Source organism: Engystomops pustulosus, chromosome 8, assembly GCF_040894005.1.
Source record: "Engystomops pustulosus chromosome 8, aEngPut4.maternal, whole genome shotgun sequence".
Lineage (NCBI taxonomy): Eukaryota > Metazoa > Chordata > Amphibia > Anura > Leptodactylidae > Engystomops > Engystomops pustulosus.
In genome coordinates, this window is record NC_092418.1 from 44,372,082 (window position 1) to 44,397,225 (window position 25,144).

The 25,144-nt window shown below is 43.1% G+C and overlaps 1 protein-coding gene across 1 annotated transcript in view; it reads left to right on the forward strand.

Annotated features, from left to right (window-relative positions):
• LOC140076204 (UPF0764 protein C16orf89 homolog) overlaps positions 1 to 25,144 on the forward strand; it is a 36,266-nt gene that overhangs the window by 3,422 nt on the left and 7,700 nt on the right. Inside the window, exons 2-6 of the mRNA XM_072122718.1 lie at positions 9,473 to 9,619; positions 10,952 to 11,105; positions 13,758 to 13,875; positions 17,654 to 17,792; positions 23,520 to 23,624. Coding sequence (XP_071978819.1) covers positions 9,473 to 9,619; positions 10,952 to 11,105; positions 13,758 to 13,875; positions 17,654 to 17,792; positions 23,520 to 23,624 — 663 coding nt within the window. The remainder of the gene's footprint in view (positions 1 to 9,472; positions 9,620 to 10,951; positions 11,106 to 13,757; positions 13,876 to 17,653; positions 17,793 to 23,519; positions 23,625 to 25,144) is intronic.

Genomic DNA, 25,144 nt, shown 5'->3' on the forward strand with positions numbered 1-25,144 from the left:
CCAAAGATTTTCCTAAAAATTGATGATTTTCATTTCCTCCACCAATAAAGAGTTAATAAAATCGCACCAATTAGCTATAGATGCCTCAAAATTATGCACCAGAAAAGTGCATCTAATGTGGCAAAAGAAATAAGCCCCTATAGGTCCACATTAAAAAAAGAGAAAAATTATAGCCTGTACAATGTGACATAGCAAATCTGATATGGATGGCGCCTCCTTCCCTTCTATACCTGACCGTGCGCCCATACAGCAGGTTACCACCACATATAGGGTATCAGTGTACTCGGGAGAGATTGGGTATCAAACTTTGTGGAGCCTTTTTTCATTTAATCCATTGTAAATGTTTAATTTTCCACCCAAAATGAATGTATTGTGAAAAAATATTACAATTTGTAGACTGCACATCCATTTTGTTTTAACCCCTATAAAACACCTAAAGGGTTAACAAACTTCTTAAAAGTGGTTTTTCATATGTTTAGTTTCCATAATGGGGTAATTTACGAGTCTAACTATTATTTAAGCCTCTCACAGTCAATTTGAAGTTGAGCAGGTCCATCTTAATACGGGTTTTGGTGATTTTACAAAAAATGTGAAAAATGGTACAATAAATTAGTATTGTAGAGCAGTGTATTGAACTTGAACCAGCGATCAGAGCATTGCTGGGTCAAGTTCAAGTATGGAAAACACTACAGTTTACACACTACAGCTGTCTCCGCGGGCCCGGCGCTCCGATGTCTCCGTGGCCCCGGCGTTCCCGCGCCTGCTGCTGGTCTGGTGGGTCCTGACATCCCGTGTTCCGGTGGTGACGTCAACGCATCCCCGCCGACACTCACTGCGGCCTGTGTCTCATTTAGAAGGCAAGTTCCCGCAGCTGCTGCATGGTAAGGCCCTCTGTGTGTGTGTGTGTCTGTCTATACATAAATATGGGGTGTGGGGGAGGACCTATTTCTATCCTGGGGTGGGGGGAGGCCCTATTTATATCCTGGGTTGGGGGAGAGGTCCTATTTTTATCCTGGGGGTGGGGCGAAGGCCCTATTTCTATCCTGGGGTGGGGGGGGGGCTATTTCTATCCTGGGGTGGGGGGAGGCCCTATTTCTATCCTGGGTTGGGGGAGAGGTCCTATTTCTATCCTGGGGTGGGGGGAGGCCCTAATTCTATCCTAGGGTGGGGGCTCTATTTCTATCCTGGGGTGGGGGGGAGGCCCTATTTCTATCCTGGGGTGGGGGGGGGCCCTATTTCTATCCTGGGGGTGGGGAAGGCCCTGTCTCTATAGGGGAGTGGGGGAGGCCCTGTCTCACAATGCTGCAGCATTTCTCCTGTGGTGTGACTGTCCTGAGGAGAAAATAAAACTTTTACTTAAAGAGCTACAGTCGCAGTACACATACATACCTTACATGGAGCTACAGCCACAGTACACATACATACATACATACATGGAGCAACAGCCACTGTACACATACATACCTTACATGGAGCTACAGCAGCAGTACACATACATACATACATGGAGCTACAGCCAAAGTACACATACATACATACATACATACAGGGCCGCATCTGCCATGAGGCGAGATGAAAATCTCGCCTCAGGCGGCAGATTGCGGGTCCCTGTACAGGGCGGCGAAATTCGCCGCTCTAAAGTGGGCGATTCGGGCGTCCATTACGCCCGAATCGCCAACCAGCTAAATAAATCGCGCCTGTCTCTTTAAGACACAGGCGCGATTTATATGCGGAGCGACGCAGCGCCTTTCCGGCAGCTGCGTCGCTCCATTCTAATCAGTGACACAGGCGTCATGACGTCACGCCGCCTGTGTCACTGCGGAGCCGCGGCTCACAGGAGAGCCGCGTGAAGACCGGTGCCGCGCGCCGAGGGAGCAGCTGCCTGCAGGTGAGTGTGATTTTATTATTTTTCATGTACTGTCATTTATTTTATGTGGGGGAGTGGGGAGGTGTCGTTATCGTGGGAGGGGGGGGGGAGTACTGTATACATTATATGTGGCCATAATTGATGTATACTGTGGGGGGGGGGGGGATATATATTACATGGGTCCAGAATTGTTTTATACTGGGGGGGGGGTTGGTTACTGTATATATTGTATGGGTCCAGAATTATTTTATACTGGGGGGGGGGGGGGTTTGGTTACTGTATATATTGTATTATGGGGCCAGAATTGTTTTATACTGGGGGGGGGGGGGTGTTACTGTATATATTGTATTATGGGGCCAGAATTGTTTTATACTGGGGGGGGGGGGTTACTGTATATATTGTATTATGGGGCCAGAATTGTTTTATACTGGGGGGGGGGGGGTTACTGTATATATTGTATTATGGGGCCAGAATTGTTTTATACTGGGGGGGGGGGGGTTACTGTATATATTGTATTATGGGGCCAGAATTGTTTTATACTGGGGGGGGGGGGTTACTGTATATATGTTATGGGGCCAGAATTGTTTTATACTGGGGGGGGGGGGATGCAGTATATATTATATGGGGCCAGATTCATTTAAACTGGGGCGGGGGGGGGGGGTATTGTGTATATTATATGGGACCAGATACATTTAAACTGGGGCGGGGGGGTGCTCTATATATTATATTACAGCTGGGGGGCTGTATATGGGGTACAGTATATTACTAAGCTGGAGGGGCTGTATATGGGATACAGTATATTACTAAGCTGGGGGGCTGTAAATGGGGTACAGTATATTACTAAGCTGGGGGGCTGTATATGGGATACAGTATATTACTAAGCTGGGGGGGCTGTATATGGGATACAGTATATTACTAAGCTGGGGGGCTGTATATGGCATACAGTATATTACTAAGCTGGGGCTGTATATGGGATACAGTATATTACTGAGCTGGGGGGCTGTATATGGGATACAGTATATCACTAAGCTGGGGCTGTATATGGGATACAGTATATTACTAAGCTGGGGGGCTGTATATGGGATACAGTATATTACTAAGCTGGGGGGCTGTATATGGGATACAGTATATTACTAAGTTGGGGGATGTATATGGGATACAGTATATTCCTAAGCTGGGAGGGGGCAGTATAGGATACAGTATATAAATAAGCTGGGGGGCTGTATATTAGGGGGTGCTATATATTCACATTGGTCAGGGGAGCACTGTATGTAAAATCATGTAACATAATAACAGGGTGGGATATATTAGTGATAGGATACAATAGATTACTTTGCATAATTTAAACTAAATGTTAGGGGTCTGTATTAATAAATTGGGGGTGTTGTATATTGATTGGTGCTGGGTATGCTATAATTCCAGTAGAATATTTATATATAATGAAGGGATGTTTTATATGTGGGGTAGCGTGCGATCAGTTGTGTTGTGAGGGGTATATATTATTTAGGAGCACAGTGTTGTTATCCAGGACACTTCATACTGTAAGTGACTGTGGTATTTTTAGGGACGCCGGGTGGATATGCTGCACTTAGCTGAAGACATCTGGCCGTGAACTCAGCAGTGATACGTCATGGATTGGAGAACCCGGAATAAAGTTCTCCTGATGGAAGAGATTGTCATCTATAAGGTATTAGATGCCACCAATGCCTCTCAGATCCTGTAGTCAGTCACACAGTGTCAGTGCGCTGTCTGTGGGGGATGTTACTTGTTAGTAAAGTTTTCAGCATTTACTTAACAGGGAGCGGGGGGGGGGGCAGCATTTTAATATTCGCCTCAGGCAGCAAATATGCTAGAATCGGCCCTACATACATACATACATGGAGCTACAGCCGCAGTACACAGCCATACATGGAGATACAGCTGCAGTACACAGCCATACATGAAGCTACAGCCGCAGTACACAGCCATAAATGGAGCTAAAGCCGCAGTACACAGCCATACATGGAGCTACAGCCGCAGTACACAGCTTTACATGAAGCTACAGCCACAGTACACAGCCATACATGGAGCTACAGCCGCAGTACACAGCCATACATGAAGCTACAGCCGCAGTACACAGCCATACATGGAGCTACAGCCACAGTACACAGCCATACATGGATCTACAGCCGCAGTACACAGCCTTACATGAAGCTACAGCCACAGTACACTGACATACATGGAGCTACAGTTGCAGTACACAGCCATACATGAAGCTACAGCTGCAGTACACAGCCATACATGAAGCTACAGCCACAGTACACAGTCATACATGGAGCTACAGTCGCAGTACACAGCCATACATGGAGCCTCAGCATCTGTACACTCCCATACATGGAGCTACAGCCCCACTACACAGCCATAAATGGTGCTTCAGCAGCAGTACACAGCCATACATGGAGCTTCAGCAGCAGTACACAGCCATACATGGAGATACAGCCACAGTACACAGCTATACATGGAGCTACAGCCACAGTACACAGCTATACATGGAGCTACAGGCACAAAACACAGCCATACATGGAGCTACAGCCGCAGTACACAGCCATACATGGAGCTACAGCCACCGTACACAGCCATACATGGAGCTTCAGCCACAGTACACAGCCACACATGGAGCTACAGCCGCAGTACACAGCCTTACATGAAACTACAGCCACATTACACAGCCATACATGGAGCTACAGCCGCAGTACACACCCATACATGAAGCTACAGCCACAGTACGCAGCCATACATGGAGCTTCAGCCACAGTACACAGCCACACATGGAGCTACAGCCGCAGTACACAGCCTTACATGAAACTACAGCCACATTACACAGCCATACATGGAGCTACAGCCGCAGTACACACCCATACATGAAGCTACAGCCACAGTACGCAGCCATACATGAAGCTACAGCCACAGTACACAGCCATACATGGAGCTACAGCCGCAGTACACAGCCATACATGAAGCTTCAGCAGCAGTACACAGCCATACATGGAGCTTCAGCAGCAGTACACAGCCATGCATGGAGCTACAAGAGCAGTACACAGCCATACATGGAGCTACAAGAGCAGTACACAGCCATACTTGGAGCTACAGACGCAGTACGCAGCCAAACTTGGAGCCACAGCCGCAGTACACAGCCACACATGGAGCTACAGGCGCAGTACACAGCCACACATCACACATGGAACTACAGCCGCAGTATACAGCCATACATGGAGCTACTGCCACAGTACACAGCCAAACATGGAGCTACAGCCACAGTGCACAGCCATACATGGAGCTACCATCACAGTACACAGCCATACATGGAGCTATAGCCGCAGTACACAGCCATACATGGAGCTACAACCATACTTGGAGCTACAGTCACAGTACACAGCCATACATGGAGCTACAGCTGCAGTACACAGCCACACATGGAGCTACAGCCGCAGTACACAGCCACACATGAAGCTACAGCCGCAGTACACAGCCATACATGGAGCTAAAGCCACAGTACACAGCCATACATGAAGCTACAGCCACAGTACACAGCCATGCATGGAGCTACAGCCGCAGTACACAGCCATACATGAAGCTACAGCCGCATTACACAGCCATACATGAAGCTACAGCCACAGTACACATCCATACATGGAGCTACAGGAGCAGTTCACAGCCATACATGGAGCCTCAGCATCTGTACACTGCCATACATGGGGCTACAGCCACAGTACACAGCCAAACATGGAGCTACAGCCACAGTACACAGCAATACATGGAGCTACCGTCACAGTACACAGCTATTCATGGAGCTACAGCCGCAGTACACAGCCATACATGGAGCTACAACCATACATGGAGCTACAGTCACAGTACACAGCCATACATGGAGCTACAGCTGCACTACACAGCCACACATGAAGCTACAGCCGCAGTACACAGCCACACATGAAGCTACAGCCGCAGTACACAGCCATACATTGAGTTACAGCCATAGTACACAGCTATACATGGAGCTACAACCATACATGGAGCTACAGCTGCAGTACAAAGCCACACATGGAGCTACAACCGCAGTACACAGCCATATATGGAGCTACATCTGCAGTACACAGCCATACATGGAGCTACAGCCGCAGTACACAGCCATACATGGAGCTACAGCCGCAGTACACAGCCATACATGAAGCTACAGCCTCAGTACACAGTCATACATGAAGCTACAGCCACAGTACACAGCCATACATGGAGCTACATCTGCAGTACACAGCCATACATGGAGCTACATCCACAGTACACAGCCATACATGAAGCTACAGCCGCAGTACACAGCCATACATGAAGCTACAGCCACAGTACACAGCCATACATGGATCTACAGCCGCAATACACAACCATACATGGAGCTTCAGCAGCAGTACACAGCCATATATGGAACTACAGGAGCAGTTCACAGCCATACATGGAGATACAGCGGCAGTACACAGCCATACTTGGAGCTATAGCCGCAGTACACAGCCACATTTGGAGCTATAGCCGCAGTACACAGCCACATTTGGAGCTACAGCCGCAGTACGCAGCCAAACTTGGAGATACAGCCACAGTACACAGCCAAACATGGAGCTACAGCCACAGTACACAGCAATACATGGAGTTACCGTCACAGTACACAGCTATTCATCGAGCTACAGCCGCAGTACACAGCCATACATGGAGCTACAACCATACATGGAGCTACAGTCACAGTACACAGCCATACATGGAGCTACAGCTGCACTACACAGCCACACATGAAGCTACAGCCGCAGTACACAGCCACACATGAAGCTACAGCCGCAGTACACAGCCATACATTGAGTTACAGCCATAGTACACAGCTATACATGGAGCTACAACCATACATGGAGCTACCGACACAGTACACAGACATACATGGAGCTACAACCGCAGTACACAGCCACACATGAAGCTACAGCCGCAGTACACAGCCATATATGGAGCTACATCTGCAGTACACAGCCATACATGGAGCTACAGCAGCAGTACACAGCCATACATGAAGCTACAGCTGCAGTACACAGTCATACATGAAGCTACAGCCACAGTACACAGCCATACATGGAGCTACATCTGCAGTACACAGCCATACATGGAGCTACAGCCGCAATACACAACCATACATGGAGCTTCAGCAGCAGTACACAGCCATAAATGGAACTACAGGAGCAGTTCACAGCCATACATGGAGATACAGCGGCAGTACACAGCCATACTTGGAGCTATAGCCGCAGTACACAGCCACATTTGGAGCTATAGCCGCAGTACACAGCCACATTTGGAGCTACAGCCGCAGTACGCAGCCAAACTTGGAGATACAGCCACAGTACACAGCCACACATGGAGCTACAGGAGCAGTGCACAGCTATACATGGAGCTACAGTCACAGTACACAGCCATACATGGAGCTACAGCCATAGTACACAGCTATACATGGAGCTACAGGCGCACTACACAGCCATACATGAAGCTACATCTGCAGTACACAGCCATACATGAAGCTACAGCCACAGTACACAGCCATACATGGAGCTACAGCAGAAGTACAAAGCCATACATGGAGCTACAGCCGCAGTTCACAGCCAGACATGGAGCTACAGCCACAGTACACAGCTATACATGGAGCTACAGCCACAGTACACAGCCATACATGGAGCTACAGCCACAGCACACAGCCATACATGGAGTTACAGCCACAGTACACAGCTATACATAGAGCTACAGCCACAGTACACAGACATACATGGAGCCACAGTACACTGTAATATAATAAGATTATAATAAGATAATAAGGTTTTCCCAGCGATGATTGGACACAGTTAGTGTGCATTCACACTGCGGTGAGCCCCCCTCTCAAAAAAAATTTCTCTGGTGGGCCCAAGGTACATCAGTCCGACACTGCCAATGGACGAAGAGGAACTAATGCGCAAACGCATAGCGCATCTGATTTTGGTGCCCCCTGGCCCAAGACCCTAAGCTACTACTCAGGAGCAGCACAGGAAAGGAGCTGCAGTGCTTACACAGAGAGATGCAATTACTTTGTAAAGAAGGGTATGACGGGCTAATAGGGGCATGGAGTAGCCTTTGCCGTAGAGCTATCTCAAGCTACTCCACACCCCCAGTAGTCTCTGAACAAAATGAGAATAAATATTAGTATTAAAATGTATTTAGGCCGCAGCTGCATCCAAGTTCAGGCTAAAAACGGGATACAGCTGCAGCAGCAATAGGCGATAGGCATTGGGAACTAGTTAAAAAAGTAGTTTTCCCATGGTAGATTTCCTTTAACCACTTAATCGCTTCCTTTTTTGAGATATTTTCTTTATCACCATCATAAATCAGGGCTTTCACATCTTGTACCAATGTTTGCTGAAAGATGTCTAAAAGCACAAACCGGTGAAACTGGAGGATTAAAGGTGCAAGAATTACCTCCATTAAAAAGGTCTATGTTTTATTTTCGGGATCTGCAAGTGCTATAAGGTACTCTACTTCTTCTAATCTAGGGGGGTTATGCACAAAGAAGCCTAAATGACCTGTTTTAATTGGTATTTCTCCCTTCTTCTTTTCCTTATGCTTTTGTGATTCTAAATTTACGAACCATTTCTTTAAATTAATTTTCCTTACTCTCTTAAAGAGGTTGACCTCAAAGCTAACTTGATAAAATTTTTGCCGAAACCTAAACCTTTGGATATTACAGAAATACATTCTTTACTTAGTGGAGTGTCAGTTAAATTTATGACAATTCTTCTTTCTCCTCTTCTCTTCCTATCATCTCCAGGCCACTCATTTTATTTTCTTGCTTTCTCTGTTGCTTCTTTCTGCCTCTCCTGGTCGATGCTCTAAAGGGACTACATCTATGTTGTTAGCATAGTTTTTGTTGTTGCTTGTGGTCTGCGGGCAGTAGGTTCCTCAGAGGTGCTTGATTAGGAGTCTGTTGTCCAGTATTCTTTAGGTTTTCTTTTCTCAAAACATTTTCAAATTTTTTTCTGGCACCCCAGTCAAAGATCTTTCCAATGTCAAAATCTTGTTTATCACAAATATATTTATTTTGCTAGCGATCTTTTATCAGAAAAAAAAGTTTGTTCCAGACAACACTATCTACAGGCTGGACACACATATTCCCTGTATACCGTGTATACTTGAGTATAAGTGAACCCAAGTATAAGCTAAGTTACCAAATTTTACCACTTAAAAACTGAGAAAATCTATTGACTTGAGTATAAGCCAGGGGTAGGGAAGGCCTGGGTCACATCCACCAGTAGTATATAGCCAGCCCCCAGTGGTATATAGCCAGCCCCCTGTAGTGAAATTTTGTAATATGAATTGGCATGCCCTGATGTACCCCCTGTTGAGATTATGAAGTAGATGTATTAAACATATATCAGGAAATCAGGAAACAGATATTTTAGACTAGTTATTGAGATCCTTTCCGATCCTTTCCGATACTTATGTAATAATGTGCTTCTCAGTAACATTTGACTGTAATTAAATGTCCATCATAATATGCTGGTTCCTATTTTTATTGTGTTGCAGAGGAAATTAAAGGAACACTTGAAAGACTTGATGCTGAAAAGGACCCGTACTTATTCACACTGATGGACATTTTGAATAATGCACTAAATGAAGCACTTAATAAAACATCTTACTCTGTGCAGAAAATGGACCCCAAATACTATGAAGGTAATACATACAAGACTTGCTTTAACAGTGTTCTAACTTCAATATATGAATCTAGGTTTTATAAAGCAAGTTATTATGAAGCACCAGCGTGAGGAACCCAATAATGTTTTAAATTCCTAATCTTGGCCAACACTTCATAGATTGATTAAGAGCTATTTCCTCTGTGATAAGTGTGATGATATTTTTCTCTTTCACTGTTCAGTAGGATATGATACAAATATCTATCTGATATGCTCTGAAGCCTGACTAATGAAAGTCTATGCAGGTGTGGAGATTCAGCCGGTACAGGGCCATCTGTTGTGTTCAATGCATTACAGCTTCAGAATATTTCTTAAAAACTGGTCAGATGGAGATAGAAAGAAAACCTTTACCTTGGGCAAAATCTCCCTTCTCTTTTTTAGTGTCAGCATACAGAAGCCAAAGTATAGAATACACCAAAGTTATCCAGAACTTTCAGAAAATATTAATATAAATAAATAAACTATTGTAACTTCTAAACTTCCCACTGGCCATAGAGCTACTACTTCAAGAGATGCCATCATTTGTAGTGTCAACATCATGAACCTCATTCATAAGACCTCTACAGCCAATCACATGCCATGTGAGGATATCTAGGGACTGGCTGTAGTAATTATACAAACCAGTGTTAAACAAGGGTTATATGATATCATTTAAGTTGCCCAGCCTCCTTAAACCCCTAGGAAGTAGTCTCCATAATTAGTTGTTTTCTGGTAAGCCACTGGGGTCATTTATTTTTTTTAGAACCTGGAGCCCAGCTGATCCATCCATCTCTAATGGGCCTGTCCTACCCTGATAAAAAAAAAGATAGAGTTTGGAAATGAAAAGTGTTCATTAAAATAAAAAAAAAGTTTCTTTCACATAAACTTTTGGTTTAAAATGAACCTGTCAGCAGAAATTGACCTAATAAATCACTACCAGTATGTTGTCAAACGCCTTCCAGATCATGTTTCTTCCAATGTGACGGCATGATCCAAAAAGTGAACTGAATTAGGTATAAAATGGTTGTCCAAAGTCATGGAGGAGGAGAGTTTCATGCTGAAGTCAAACTCTCCCTGTCTCAGAATGTCCCCTGTGTTATTACTGATAACCCTGCGTCCTGGAATATGACAGCACGAGGGGCATTGTGAGACAGGAAGAAATTGACTTCAGTGCTAAACTATTTCTCTGTGACTTTATACAACCATTTTAATGGTAGTGGCTTATTAGGTCAATTTCTGCTGACCGTTTCTCTTTAAGTTTTAGTTTTGGAGATGGTAGCAAAACTGGTTGAATGTGGCAAACTAAAAAATAACCGTATTTTATAATTAAAAGAATTCCAAGAATTTTTGCAAGGTGGGTTCTGGATTCCCCCCACCTCTTGGAAACAGACTTCCCCAGGACTTGTCTACAGTGAATTGGCGGATGACTCCTCATACTACATTCAGGACTATAGTGATCAATGTATCAGTGCTCTTATGGGAAACCGGTAAGTACTGTATTGTAAACGGTTAAGTGTATACATTTAATCAAATTAATGTTTTTTTCCATAAGTCAATGGGTGAAATGTATTAATGTCCCAGTGTTTAGCCAAGTGCAGAGCGGAACAAGACAGCTCTCTGCTGTGCAAGATTAATCATTGTATCTTATGCTGGATAATGAATCTGGTGCAGTATAAGACTAGAAAGTCCTACTTTGCACCTCCTGTTATTTGGTCATATTTGCTGAACAACAAATTGAATTTTCTGATGCACAGACTGAATTGTCAGGGTCACATTCTATTTTCTGTCCAGTCACGCCCAAGGACACACCCCTTTTGCCTAAAGGACAGCCTAAAAATGGACTACCAGTAAATCCTTAATAAATGTGGTGCACAGCATTTCAGGTGAAAATTATTCTAGTTTTCTGGAGTAGACAGATTGATGATATATATCTTCATCAATATATTTATAAAGATACATATGAACAGTATAATATTCATAGAGCATAACTTAAATTGAATATATGATTGTAAACATCCATGACAGCAGTCACACCTTACAATGCATTCACAAAAATAAAAGTGACAACTTTCATCTATTTGCTTTGTCTGGTCTTGATTAAAAGGAGGTTGCGTGAGGGACAAATATTTTGTAATGGTCAGTATGGCATATAAAAACATTAACATTAAATCATTAAGTATCAATTATTTATGCAATAATTTTAATTATTTCACACTAAATTTCACTAAATACGTGAGGCTAAGTGGTAAGGTGAGACAGAGCCTATGGTCAAAAACAGATCTGTGCTTGGGTTGGCACCCTACTGACTAAATATATGACTATATAACTATCTCTTAGGGCGAAAACACACCGGGGGAGATTTGACAATGTGTCAGTGAATAGACCAGTGTAGCGTTATACTCCAGACTTATTTTGCGCCAGAATAAAGTTGGAGTAGTATAGAACTGTGGAGTCCACTTTAGACCAGCTATTTATTGGTCTAGTAAAAGACTGAATTTTCTTGTGCCCAGACTAGGCCACAAGTCAGAAAATTGTAGAAAACCCTCAATAAAGGTGCCACGCCAAAGATTAGGTGTAAAATACTTAAAAATTCTGGCACAGACAGATTGATAAATCTCCCCCACTGTCCGTGGTCAGCCCTTTGTCACGGGACATGAAGATTGCCATGTAATGAATTGACCACACAGCCGGTTAGGGATCTTCTATCATCATATCAATATATAATGCAAGGATTTCCTGCTCCCTCATTAAACAGCAGCACCGATAACATAATTGAGGTGGGAGATGCTGAGTGGTTAAAATATAGAAAAGAGAGGTGCAGGACAATTTATATTTCTCCATTTACTTATGGAAAACAACATGTTTGGATGTTTTTATAAATAATCAGGCTCCAGAGCTCCCTCTTGTAGAGATCTCTATACTAGCTTGTATATTTTGGGTCCATTGGGCATCTATATTACATCCAAAATCTCTGTGAATAGCTCAGTGTGGATTAACCCCTTCACGTAAAATATACTCAGAGCTGTGTAAACAAACAGAAGAGGAGTGGAAAGAGAGTTCCATTGTCAGCCTGGTAGACAGGGGCACTTTGCAGCATATTCACAAATGGTTGGGAGTATGATGGTAGAGAATGGCAGTGGTCATATCCAGGACAATATATGATGAAATGTCTACATTTATGGGAAATTACCACCAGGTCGCTCCACAGGCTGGACTTTTTTCTGCGGTGGCAGCCAAGGTGAGGTACAGAGTCGTCAGGCGGAACCGTGGCAGGGGACTGCCAGGAGGTCGAGGCAGGCAGCACAGGATCAACATCAAAGGCAAAGCAGGAGGTCAGGGCAGGCAGCTGAGAAGCAAGGTCAGGAACAGAACTAAGGTCAGAATGGGAAATCAAGACTAGCGTACAGGGCATGGAACACAGTTTTCTCTGAGATATAGGAGCACAAAGATCCGGCAGGGGATACAGGGAGAGGAAGGACATTTACCAGAATGGGCGGTTGGCCAATAACAATTATCGGAAGCCAGTGTGCGCGCCAGGCCATGACAAGGTGAGACAGACAGCCACAGGGGTACTGGGGAGCAGAGAGGGGCACTGGTGCGCCTGCGACCCGGGACATAGGTCACATAGGTCACAGCAGCACATGTGACAAGAATACCCCTTTAATAAAGTACATGAGAACTATGTTCACAACCCTTCCCCTAACACAATATTAAAAATGATCTCAAATGACGGTTACTCATTAATTCTTTAAATGCTTTCTATAACATCACTACACAAATTCATCCAAACTTCCTGCTATCTGTAGGCATAGCAAATTTAATACAGGTGAAAAGGTGACAACACAGTAAACTATACTAAGTGGCTGCTGAAAAAAAAACACACAAAACAACCATAAAATTAATAAAAGGCTTAGTTCTTTCAGACAAATTTATTTTAATGTGAGCACATTAAGTATACCAGCATTAGGCACTGTTCCCAATATTTTAAGTGCTACCAAATATGCAACATGGAGATAAGATTTAGCTTTTTTGCAGCCTCAGTGGCTCTTTAATATATTTTTAATGTATTCAAAAGCAGACTGCATTTCTATGTAATACATAACACAATTTAGCTGCATTCACTTCTTTATGTCTCACAGCAAAGAAAACAAGGAGCCTTGTGTTGTGACCGCACCTTGCTTAAAGGCGATGACGCGAGAAGATCTTAGTGACTACTCATTGTCTCATCAGTTGCTGTTTTTCTTAATTGGCAAAATGGTAGGTTTAATAAGTATCTCAGGTACAAGGAATTTTGATGTCGAGGCAGACAAAAAAATATGTTGCCCACTCTCTGCCCAAAAGACTCAGTTGTAAAAAAGACAATGGGGTAGATTTACTTACCCGGTCCATTCGCGATCCAGCGGTGCGTTCTGTGCGGAGGATTCGGGTCTTCCGGCGATTCACTAAGGTAGTTCCTCCGACATCCACCAGGTGGCGCTGCTGCACTGGAGTTCATCAGAATGCACTGAACTTCACCAAGCCGGGCCGAATGAAGGTAAACGCGTGTCCAGCGACACTTTTTTTTTTTTTAATGCAGCGGTTTCTCCGAATCTGTCGGGTTTTCATTCAGCCACGCCCCCGATTTCCGTCATGTGCACGTCGGCGCCGATGTGCCACAATCCGATTGCGTGCGCCAAAAACCCGGGGCAATTCAGGGAAAATCGATGCTAAACGGAAAAATTCGGGTAACGCAACGTAAAAACGCGATTCGGGCCCTTAGTATATAACCCCCAATGTGTTTGGAATAATGTTTTAGGAATAATGAAACATCACATTCACAGGGCATGATATACAAAGCTTAAATGACAACACAAAATACAGGGATACATGATGCAGTGCACTTCCATATTGTCAAAAACAATAAAACACCTTCAAGGATATACAATAAGGTTCCAAGCCAGAAGGCTAAAGGAGTTAACACCACAACCGATAGAAGAAGAAAAAAGAGTGGCTGGGGTAGAAAGAAGGAGAGAGGAAAAAAAAGGAAGAGGGCAGATGGAACCCACCAGGGAACCCCAGTAGTAGGCTGCAGTTCTCTGAAACATAATCCATGGGTTCCATGCAGCCAGGAAAGTATACTGTGTATTGTGAACAGCTGTGAGAGATTCTTTGAAAATCCTCAACCCTATGAATCCAATATGAAAGAGTTGGAGGGTTGGACAATTTCCAAAGGCACAGGAAGTACTCAAAAGGAGCCTAAAGTAGACTTGTGATAGATCCAGATAGGTAGGTCAGAAAGCTGAAGGAGGTAGAAAACCAGGGAAGATAGTAGGTATATTGACAAAATCGTAGACAACATATGCCTCACCACTTCCCATGAACACAGCGAATCTGGCAGTCCCCGAAAAAGAGGGTGTATGATCATGCCCTCAGAGTTACCACAATGACAGCAATGTTTAGTTTGGCAGGGGCATGATGCCAAAGCATAATAAAAATTGCAGGCAGACTTATGGGCAAATACGACAAGATGGGTCAACTGGGTTACATTGAAGCTTATACTAAAGTCAGCTGGAGTTTTGGTTGTTGGAAATTGGCCATTCTATACCTATGTATATATTAGGGCTCATTTACTAAGGGCCCCGCGGCCGCACTTTCGTCGGGTTTCCTGAATTATTCCGCTTTGTGCCGAATTCCGCCGGGATTTTGGTGCATGCGATCGGATTTTGGTGCAATCGCGCCGGCTTTCACGTGACAGAAATTGGGGAGTGTGGCCATCGGAAAGCCTGACGGATTCGGAAAAAACACAGAATTTATAAAATGAAGTGTGTCGCAAAATCAAGCACTTACATGCACTGAGGAGAAGATGGTGAACTGCGGCGGACCTCGGCGCAACAGCGACACCTGCTGGAAGTTGGACGAACGAGCTTGCTGAATCACCGGAAGACTCGATTCCTCGGGGGAGAACGTACCACTGGATCGTGACAGGACCGAGTAAGAAAATGTGCCCCATTGCTTTAAAAACTGAGCTTTTGCAGCTAGAATAGATATTTACCACATTATCTATGCAAAGAGTGTATTAATGATATATTTAATGTTAGATTCTTTGAAAGAAAATGTGCTTTTTTTTTTCAAAAAAAGGGAATGTCTTTGTGTCCCCAAACTTTTCAGCGGTAGTGTATATATGTACCTGCAGTCACTATACCACAGAGATAAATACCTTTAGTGAATATACAAAATACACACATAAATATGTACCTGCAATGAATATATCACACTTTTTTATGGGACATATTTATTCTACATGTACACAAACTTATGTGTGCTGTTTACATGAACTATTCACTGAAATGTGTTACTTGGTCCATGAAAAATGGGTTTATTTTTAAGGTGCGCTTCAGGGGGATACGCCACCAGGAAACCTCTAAAATAATATCTGAATATAGCCTTAGAAATAAACATAACACCCATGTGTATAAAAACATTATATGTTGAACACATATATGCATATGTGAAAAACTTATACACACATGATAATCGCACATGCACAAATAATACATACTGATGCCTGACATTATGCTGAAAGGACAGTGCGGTTGGTGAAGAGAGGAAAGCGTCTTGTATCCTTTCCTGCTACATGCACAATGTAAAGCCCATTTCCTGTCACTCGACTTGGGCAGACTGCTTTAACTCCAACCAGGAAGTGATTCAGTTATCTGCGAGTAGCACATCTGCCTTGCAGCACTGGTGTCCTGGGTTCGAATCCCACCCAGGTCAACATCTGCAAAGAGTTTGTATGTTCTCTCCGTGTTTGCGTGGGTTTCCTCCGGGTACTCCGGTTTCCTCCCACACTTCAAAACATACTGTTAGGTTGTTTAGATTGTGAGCCCCATGGGGACAGGGACCAATTTGACATGCTTGTGCAGCGCTGCGTAATCTGTGTGCGCTATATAAATAAAGAATTATTATTTATTATTATTATTATCTGCAGAAGGTAGGCGGGGCTTCACTTCCTGCTTCTTCCTGTCACTGCGGAAAGAGGCAGAAGCTCTGAAAATGGGGAAATCTTTCACTGCCCACTTAAAGACTCACATTCAGTTAATTTCCGTTTGTAGAGTCTCTGAATCACCCCTTCAAAATTGAGAGGCGTGGTAGTGCCTTAGGTGTGTGCCCATCTATTTCACTGCCTGTGACAGCAAGGCTCCTTTGGAAAGTGAAAGTGATTATATAATCCCCATAGAACATGATCAATTATTGCTGTGTATTGTATGTGTAATAACATGATAACATCTTTATTGCCCTTCTGGTACAAACATTTTTTGAAAATCTAAAAGAAAAAATCCCTTCTTTTCTCATCAAAAATACGTTATCATATTAAACAATTAGGCAAAACAATGTCGAAAATGGTTTGGTCACAGAATGCTGAAATATTTTCTCCTTATAGTTTTTTTTTTTAATGAGATGTGATGTTGTTTTGTTATCTGAACACTTTAAATAGATTAATCACTCTATATTTTTTTATGCAGGCGAGATGGCCAAACAATTTTTGTGGGGTATAAACAGTTGCAAATAACCTGTTGTGGGCAAATTGTAAAAGGGAAGCAGAATATAGACAATATAGTACTATATACAATTGTTACACTATGTAGTATGAGTGATGAGGCCTAAAATTACATTTTTAGATAAATAAGACCTAAAAAAATTAATTTTACGATATACAGTATAATTAAATTAATTTATTGTTACAAACTGTAAGCAGAATATGGCAATAAGAAAAAAAATCCAGATATTTTAGCAGGTATTTAAATGAGACCTGCAATTTTGGATACTAAACCACCCACATGTCCTTATGGACTAGTGGTTTAGTGTCTCAAACCACATGTGAAAATTTGCTGGCTGCTGAGAGAGGGATTGTACAGGGACAGGAACACCCTGTGCCAGCCCACTCCTTGCCAGCCACGCCCCCCTTCATGCCTCCCTCCGTGGAGGTGGCGGAAAGGGAAAAATAATCTCAAGTGCTAGCAAAACCCTCCAAAAATTTTACCATTTTTTCCCATAGAAACATTGCAGAAATGATCTATTTGTAAAGGACATCGACTATTACGAAGATCTATATTGTGCCAATATGATGAACGGAAACTTAAATATTGAGCGCAATGGTTACCCCCAGGAGAAACGAGACCTTTTCATGGAAAATAGTAAGAGCAATTATATCTGCAACAGTCATACCAATAGCACCCATTATCATTTAAATTTCATTTCATTTATTGTTTTTATATCATATGTGTATAATAAGGAGAATCATTTAGCATTTTATTCCTCATGTGTCATTTTGGAAATGTAGTGAACAGAAAAGATGAGTCCCAAAAATTAAAAACCTCACCTATTGCCATTCATTTGCGGGAGGCTGCAGGGCATTTCATTACTTGGGGAGGCAGCATGGGGTATTTCATTATTGCTGGGGGAGACTTCTGGGTAATCCATTACTGGGGGAGACTGATGTGCAATTCATTACTGTGGGAGGCTGTGACCAATGCATTTCCCACCCTAGGCTTATACTTGAGTCAATAAGTTATCCCAGCATTTTGCGGTCTCGGCTTATACTCAAGTATATACAGTAATTGCCCTGCCTGCTGGGTTACCTAAAATATACCATGAATCCAGTTTTCGCAGGAAAGTTTCCTATCTTCTCTGCTGAGTACTAGTGTGGCCCACAGAAAATAATCTGATAATTATTAATAAGTTACTTGCAATTTAATAAGAATTTTGCAAAAAAATTAATAGTTAATTGTAATTTATTTACTCAAAGTTGACATCCAAATACAAAAACAAACCCTTTGCAAAGGTCAAAATTCTGTACAGCATATATGGAAGGGAATGGCAACTATTAAAGGCCAACTTTAAAGGTATACAGAGACTTAGAGGTCATGCATGGTCCACTGGGGATTCTGGGAAATACATATTCAGTGTGGGATACGGAAAACTTTGCCTCAGAGCTACCTTAAAGGCAGCCCCCTGTAACTATGTGATGCCAAACATCAAAACAGTGTGGTTTGCAGTAGGGAATCTGTTACTTTTGGGATATATAATCTGGTTTTGCCATAATCCCTTATCATGTCACTTGGCATCCTTTCCTATAATCCCCAGTGGAGCATGGCCTTTAAGTCTATTTAAGGAAAATATACCATCAAAATCAAGCCGGAGCATAAGTAACCAGGGTCAATTACTGATACATGATACCACTGGGCCTGTGGTAATCCTTTAATTTTTCTTATTTATGGTCTCCTTCCATCTAAAAACAACTATAGAAAGCTTTGTTCCCATGCCCTGTGCTGTTATTCTGATTTCCTGTTGTGACCTCGGTTCAGTTATTGCCTTGACCTATTGTCCCTGACTCTGATCCCGTGCTGCCCATCCTGACATCCTGCCTGTCCCCGACTATGATTCTGCTGGCTGCCACCGCAAAGTCGCACCTGTGGAACGACCTGGTGGTACCATGCCACAGCAATTCCAACCCGCTTTGTGGTGGGCCCTTTTGGAAACTGGGTTAGATTCTGTTCCTAGGTGTCGGCTTACGACATCGTCCGCAGTGGTCCAATGGGTCCACTACCTAGGAGACTGACAAAAACCATGTGAAGCCAGAGCACAAACGACTTCTATATCACACCCATAGCCCTTCTGGCTCATAACTATAATTTTAAAGGTTGATTTTATAAGAAAGGTGGCCATGAATAACAAATATAACAAGTTTAGCACAGTCACAATGCATAAATCTATGAGTAAGTGCGCCTGGTTTATCATGCCGATTACCTTCAGTGGAAACTCTCCGTAAGGGGAATGTGTTTTTTTATTTATTTATTTATTTACCTTATCTGGGTTTACAGTCTCTCATCCAGTCAAACCAGTTCCCTGCACTGTGCTGATGAGATGCAAACACATCAAAACTGCACTGTCGATGGTAGAGAGTCTCTGCCTTTTTTGAATACATAAACCAGTTTCGCTAATATCCCACATTACAACACTAGACCTCTTGAAAAAGTCATACTTGGTGTTAAGAGGGTTGCCTTCAAAGAAAATCTGCTATCAAAATAAAGCATGATAAACCAGGGACTCATAGATCCAGGCACTATGACTGTAGTAATATTTTTATATTTCTTATCCATAGCATCCTTCCTTTTAAAAATTATGCTAATAAATCTGAATGGCTACTGGGGTGGTTCCAAGAGCTCCTCTGTGCTGCAGATTCATAGGCTGTTACACTGGTCGGGAGTGTAACACTGTGGGGGAGTCCCCCCTCCTAGTGTGTGCTGAAATTTTTTCTTCTGTAGTCAGATTAAATCAGTATAAAATTTTTCAGTAACCCCCAGAGCCCTCCAGGATCATTAGCATCAATTTAAAAGTTGATTTTAGAAGGAAGGAGGCTATGGATAGCATCACCATATGTTAACTCTCTCCTCCCCCCTCCTTTTACATAGACTTTTATGTTTGAAGAAAAGCACTAGGATAAAATGGGTAGGAAGAATTTTAATACAATATGATACATTATAAGTAGAGATGAGCGAGCACTAAAATGTTCGAGTGCTCGTTACTCGAGTCGAACTTTTTCCGATGCTCGAGTGCTCGTTTCGAATAACGAACCCCATTGAAGTCAACGGGAGACTTGTGCATTTTTCAAGGGGACCAAGGCTCTGCACAGGGAAGCTTGGCCAAACACCTGGAAACCTCAGAAAATGATGGAAACACCACGGAAATGGAAAGGAAACAGCAGGGGGAGGATGCATGGATGCCTCTGAGGCTGCTTAATTGCACAATTATGCCAAAATTATGGGCAAAAGCATGGCGATGACAGAGTGACCAAGTGAGGCGAGCATCTAAAACACCCAATAATTGACCCTGACACTATAGGGGACGGCATGTGGAGGCAACGGCAGCAGCGGCAGGCTAGAGAGTGGCATGGCGACATACCCAAAATGGACTCAGGCTTCAAACCAATTTATAAAATTCCTTTTGGTGAGGATAACGTATAGCATTGTACGTATCAGTATTTGGCCTGGTTATGGCGGCAGAGAGGAACCAAAGGAGGTGAGCAAGAAGCGTTGAATTGATTTCCTATGTGAACAAAAAGTTGACGGTATATTTAGTCGATAACACAGCATGGCGGCGACAGAGTGACCAAGCTCCATAACGTATCTGGTGAAACACCCGAAAAATGAGCATGACACAACTCGTTTGCTAAGGGGACGACATATGGAGGCAGCTATGGAGACAACGTGTGGAGGCAGCTATGGAGATGACGTGTGGAGGCTGCTATGGAGACGACGTGTGGAGGCTGCTATGGAGACAACATGTGGAGGCAGCTATGGAGACGGCGTGTGGAGGCTGCTATAGAGACGACGTGTGGAGGGAAAAACTATAAATTTTCAAAGCAGGCGGGGTCGTTTGAATATTTCATCTAGGAATAATGGAAAAGCATAGTGGTTTTTTTTTGTTTTTTTTGGAAATGGTTCCATGATTAAGAGCGACCGTATGAGGCATCCATATTGCACTGCTATGATTGAAACTTCAGGTCTCCAGCATGGCGGCGACAGATGGTCCGAGTTCAATTATGTATCTGGTAAAAAACATGATACATAATTCACCTGAAAATTCTGCCTGACACAGCTTGTTTGCTAAGGGGACGATGTATGGAGGCAGTAAGGTAGTAGTAGAATAAAGGTGCCGCAGTTAAAACGATGTTAGTTGGATCTTGGGATGGAGCTGGTGGTCGGGCCTGGGGACCAGAAGCGTTTACTTTGAAAAAATTAGAATTTTCAAAACAGGCGGGGGCTACAAACAGCATTTCTAAGAACCTTTTGTGTAAGATCAAGTGTAGTACTGTTCTTGGGAGGTGATTGGCGGGGGAGGTGAACTTAAACAGATGCGCAAGTAGCGTTGAAATGATATCGGTCATTGATAAAAGTTTGGCGGTATATTTTGTGGATAACACAACAGGGTGGCGACAAAGTTAACGAGTTTGATGTGGAAAACAACCCAAAATTTTGCCGGACACAGCTCATTTGCTAAGGGGACGATGTATGGAGGCAGATATGTGGACGACTTTTGGAGGCAGCTATGGAGACGACATGTGGAGGTAGCAATGGAGACAACGTGTGGAGGCAGCAATGGAGACAATGTGTGGAGGCTGCTATAAAGACGATGTGTGGAGGCTGCTATAAAGACGACGTGTGGAGGCTGCTATGGAGACAATTCAATTTGGATAGTGCCTGTATGTGGCAGTCCAAAAAAGTTTTCAAAACAGAGGAGCCGGTAGGTGGCCCTCCAGAAAAATTAAATAGATAGAGTGCCTGTATGAGTCTCATCATCGTCCGACATCTCTTTACACACTTCTTCCACTATGTCAAGAATGTCATCATGACCCACAGACGGCGACCGGTGGAAAACCTGGGCATCGGGAAAGAGCTCAACAGCAACCTGACAGGTGGTTTGTGACTCTGGGAAGGGTCCAGAAAACAGTTCCTCAGAGTATGCCGGCTCAAATGACAAATTTTCCTGGGATGGGGCAGAATGGGGGGAAGTAGGTTGAGGTGGAGGAGCTGGAGGAGTGCTCACTTGGGTAACATGGGTGGACTGCGTGGAAGACTGGTGGACAAATTACTTGAAGCATTGTCCGCAATCCCCAAAATCACCTGTTTGCACTGTTCTGGCCTCAACAGTGCTCTACCACAAGTCCCAGTAAGTTGAGACATGAAGCTAGGGAGTGTAGCTCTGCGGCGTTCCCCTGCTCCCTCATCAGCAGGTGGTGTCTCACCCCACCCAGGACCACGGCCTCTGACCCCTGCAGTAATTGGACGCCCATGCCCTCGTCCTCTACCCCTAGCCCTCAGGTTCGACATTTTCAAAATTAAAGTCTATTACATAGACAAAACAGAAATATAAATAAACTGTAAATTTTTTTTTGTGTTTTTGAAGATGATTGCTATGGCTAGTTTCTAACCTACACTGACAGCACACAAAAGGATTGTGTCACTTTTGAAAAACGCTAATGTAGCCCTAACAAAAAACGAAATACTCGAACGAGCACCGAGCAGTTGCGAGTATGCTAATGCTCGAATGAGCATCAAGCTCGGACGAGTATGTTCGCTCATCTCTAATCAGGACTTGTAAAGTGTATATAGAGACCGAAAAAACTGATGAGTTAGTGGCTCTTATAATGTATATCTGACAATAATAATGTGCATGCATAAGAGGCAGTGTGTAGCCTGTAGTGATACAGTATGCATGTAAAAGTCAAAAAGAAAATAATCATAGCTACATAGCGCATACAATAAGAATGATGTGCATGAGAACATTGATGTACATGGGTAATATACAACTATCAATAGGGGATGCAGGTTATACAGAATTTGAGCACTTTCCTATGTGAGAGACCGAGTCCTGGGTTAGTGTGCATCTAACACGTAGGATGCACATTGTACTAGGGACAATGTGCATTGGATGTATTTGATGTGCATGAACAAATCTATTGATAGGTGATGCAGACTTCACAGGGAATGAGCAATTACTTATGTGAGAGATAGGTAACTGTGACAGTTAGGATGTACATGGTTATGATGTGCATTTAAGAGAGAAACGGTGCATCAAGTTACATTATACATCAGTTGAAAGAGAACTAGGAAGGCAGGAAACATTATTCAAGAACCTTCTGTTATCAGAGACAGAATTCATGCATTAAAAAAATCATGCTGCATTCAGTAAAGTGGGACTTATGAAAGGCTCCTTCTCCTCAATTCAATAATTTGGCAGGTTGGGCATGCGTCCTGCTGCTCCATTCACTGTATATGAGATACTGTATACTGTGCTTAGCAATGTCCGGTGATCTCATCACAGATAGATGTATTCAGATATTCTGCTTGTTTTTATTGCAGTCTTGCTGTGTGGTTTAAGTGGATTTTCAGACTTTTACAAACCAGAATGGCTGAATCAAATTATCAGCTGGCAAGATCCGGTCACTGGTTGTTATGGTGAAATAGGTAAGATTTATGGTCATCTCTGCTGTCTGAATATATTATGGGTTACCCATATGTTTCATTCTGTTACTTAGTAAGGCAATTCTGTTCTAGCAGCAATTATCCTTTATTGCAGTAAATTTCTTGTGAAGCATGATTGTTTTCATCTCAATTTTAGAGCTAGCTGTAGCTCCCGGTGTTGCCCAAATAACCGTCACTGTCTGTCTCTGTCACTGTCTGTCTCTGTCACTGACTGTCTCTGTCACTGACTTTCTCTGTCACTGACTGTCTCTGTCACCGACTGTCTCTGTCACTGACCATCCCTTTTTTATAAACTTTTTTGACCGTCTCCGACACTCTCATTCCAGTGACCATCTCTGACACTCTCATTCCAGTGACCGTCTCCGACATTTCAAGAGTCTGACACCCCTGGCAGCCTTTTTGCTGCATGAGGCAAACATTAAAATGCCCCCCCCACCTTAACCCTGCTGGCTATCCTGATCCACTGATATATTTTGCTGACTAATTTAACTTATAGACATCAATCTGCTTTATCAGGAAAAGAACTTCATAATGCTTTAGCATCTGCCGCCTGAGGCAAGATTTTCATCTTGCCTCATGGCAGATGCGGCCATGCTCACACCAGCCATCATACCTAGCTATCGATACACAATACCAATTCTATTAAAATACTTTATGTAGATAGATATGAGAAGAAAGTCCATTTTGGTGGAAACAAAAGAAAAAAAATGCAAATTGATGAAGTACAAATGCTCTTTATTAATGAATAAATACAAATATAATTTTACACAGAAGCAAATTCTTTACCACCCAAAAAAAAATGTGTGTCCTAATAATACAAAAGGAAATGCCTAAAAACAGTCAATATATACCTTGTAGTGTGCGTTGGCTGTGTTTCTAATCAATAAGCATGCAAAGAATGACTTTGCTAATGCTGTTGCCCAGGGCAAAAATCAGCAGGTTTATTTGGTTTCATAAATCTATATAGAAAAACAAGAGAGAAACAGAAGAGGGAGGAGAATACAAATCAAAACAACTCATGATACCCAGCTTATGTAGTCTCTTGATTGGAGAACTTCCCAAGTCAAGTAGAAATGACAGAATTTGATCTATCAGCTATGTTTACTAGAGATGAGCGAGTATACTCGTCCGAGCTTGATGCTCGTTCGAGTATTAAGGTACTCGAAACGGCTCGTTGCTCGGACGAGTATTTCCCCTGCTCGAGATCGAGCATTTAATTAAAAAAATACAGTGAAGAACAATGAAGAATAGAATAAAAACAGTGAACACAGTGAACACAGGATCATTTAAGTGAAAAAGACAGTGAAGAACACAGTGAAGAATAGATTACAGATGTTCGGCACATCTGCTTACTTGTCGGAAGATACGCGCGGAACGGCAGCAGGGAGACATCAAGCAGCAGGGAGACATCAAGCAGCACGGGGAGACATCGGGCAGCACGGGGGAGACATCGGCCAGCACGGGGGAGACATCGGGCAGCACGGGGCAGACATCGGGCAGCA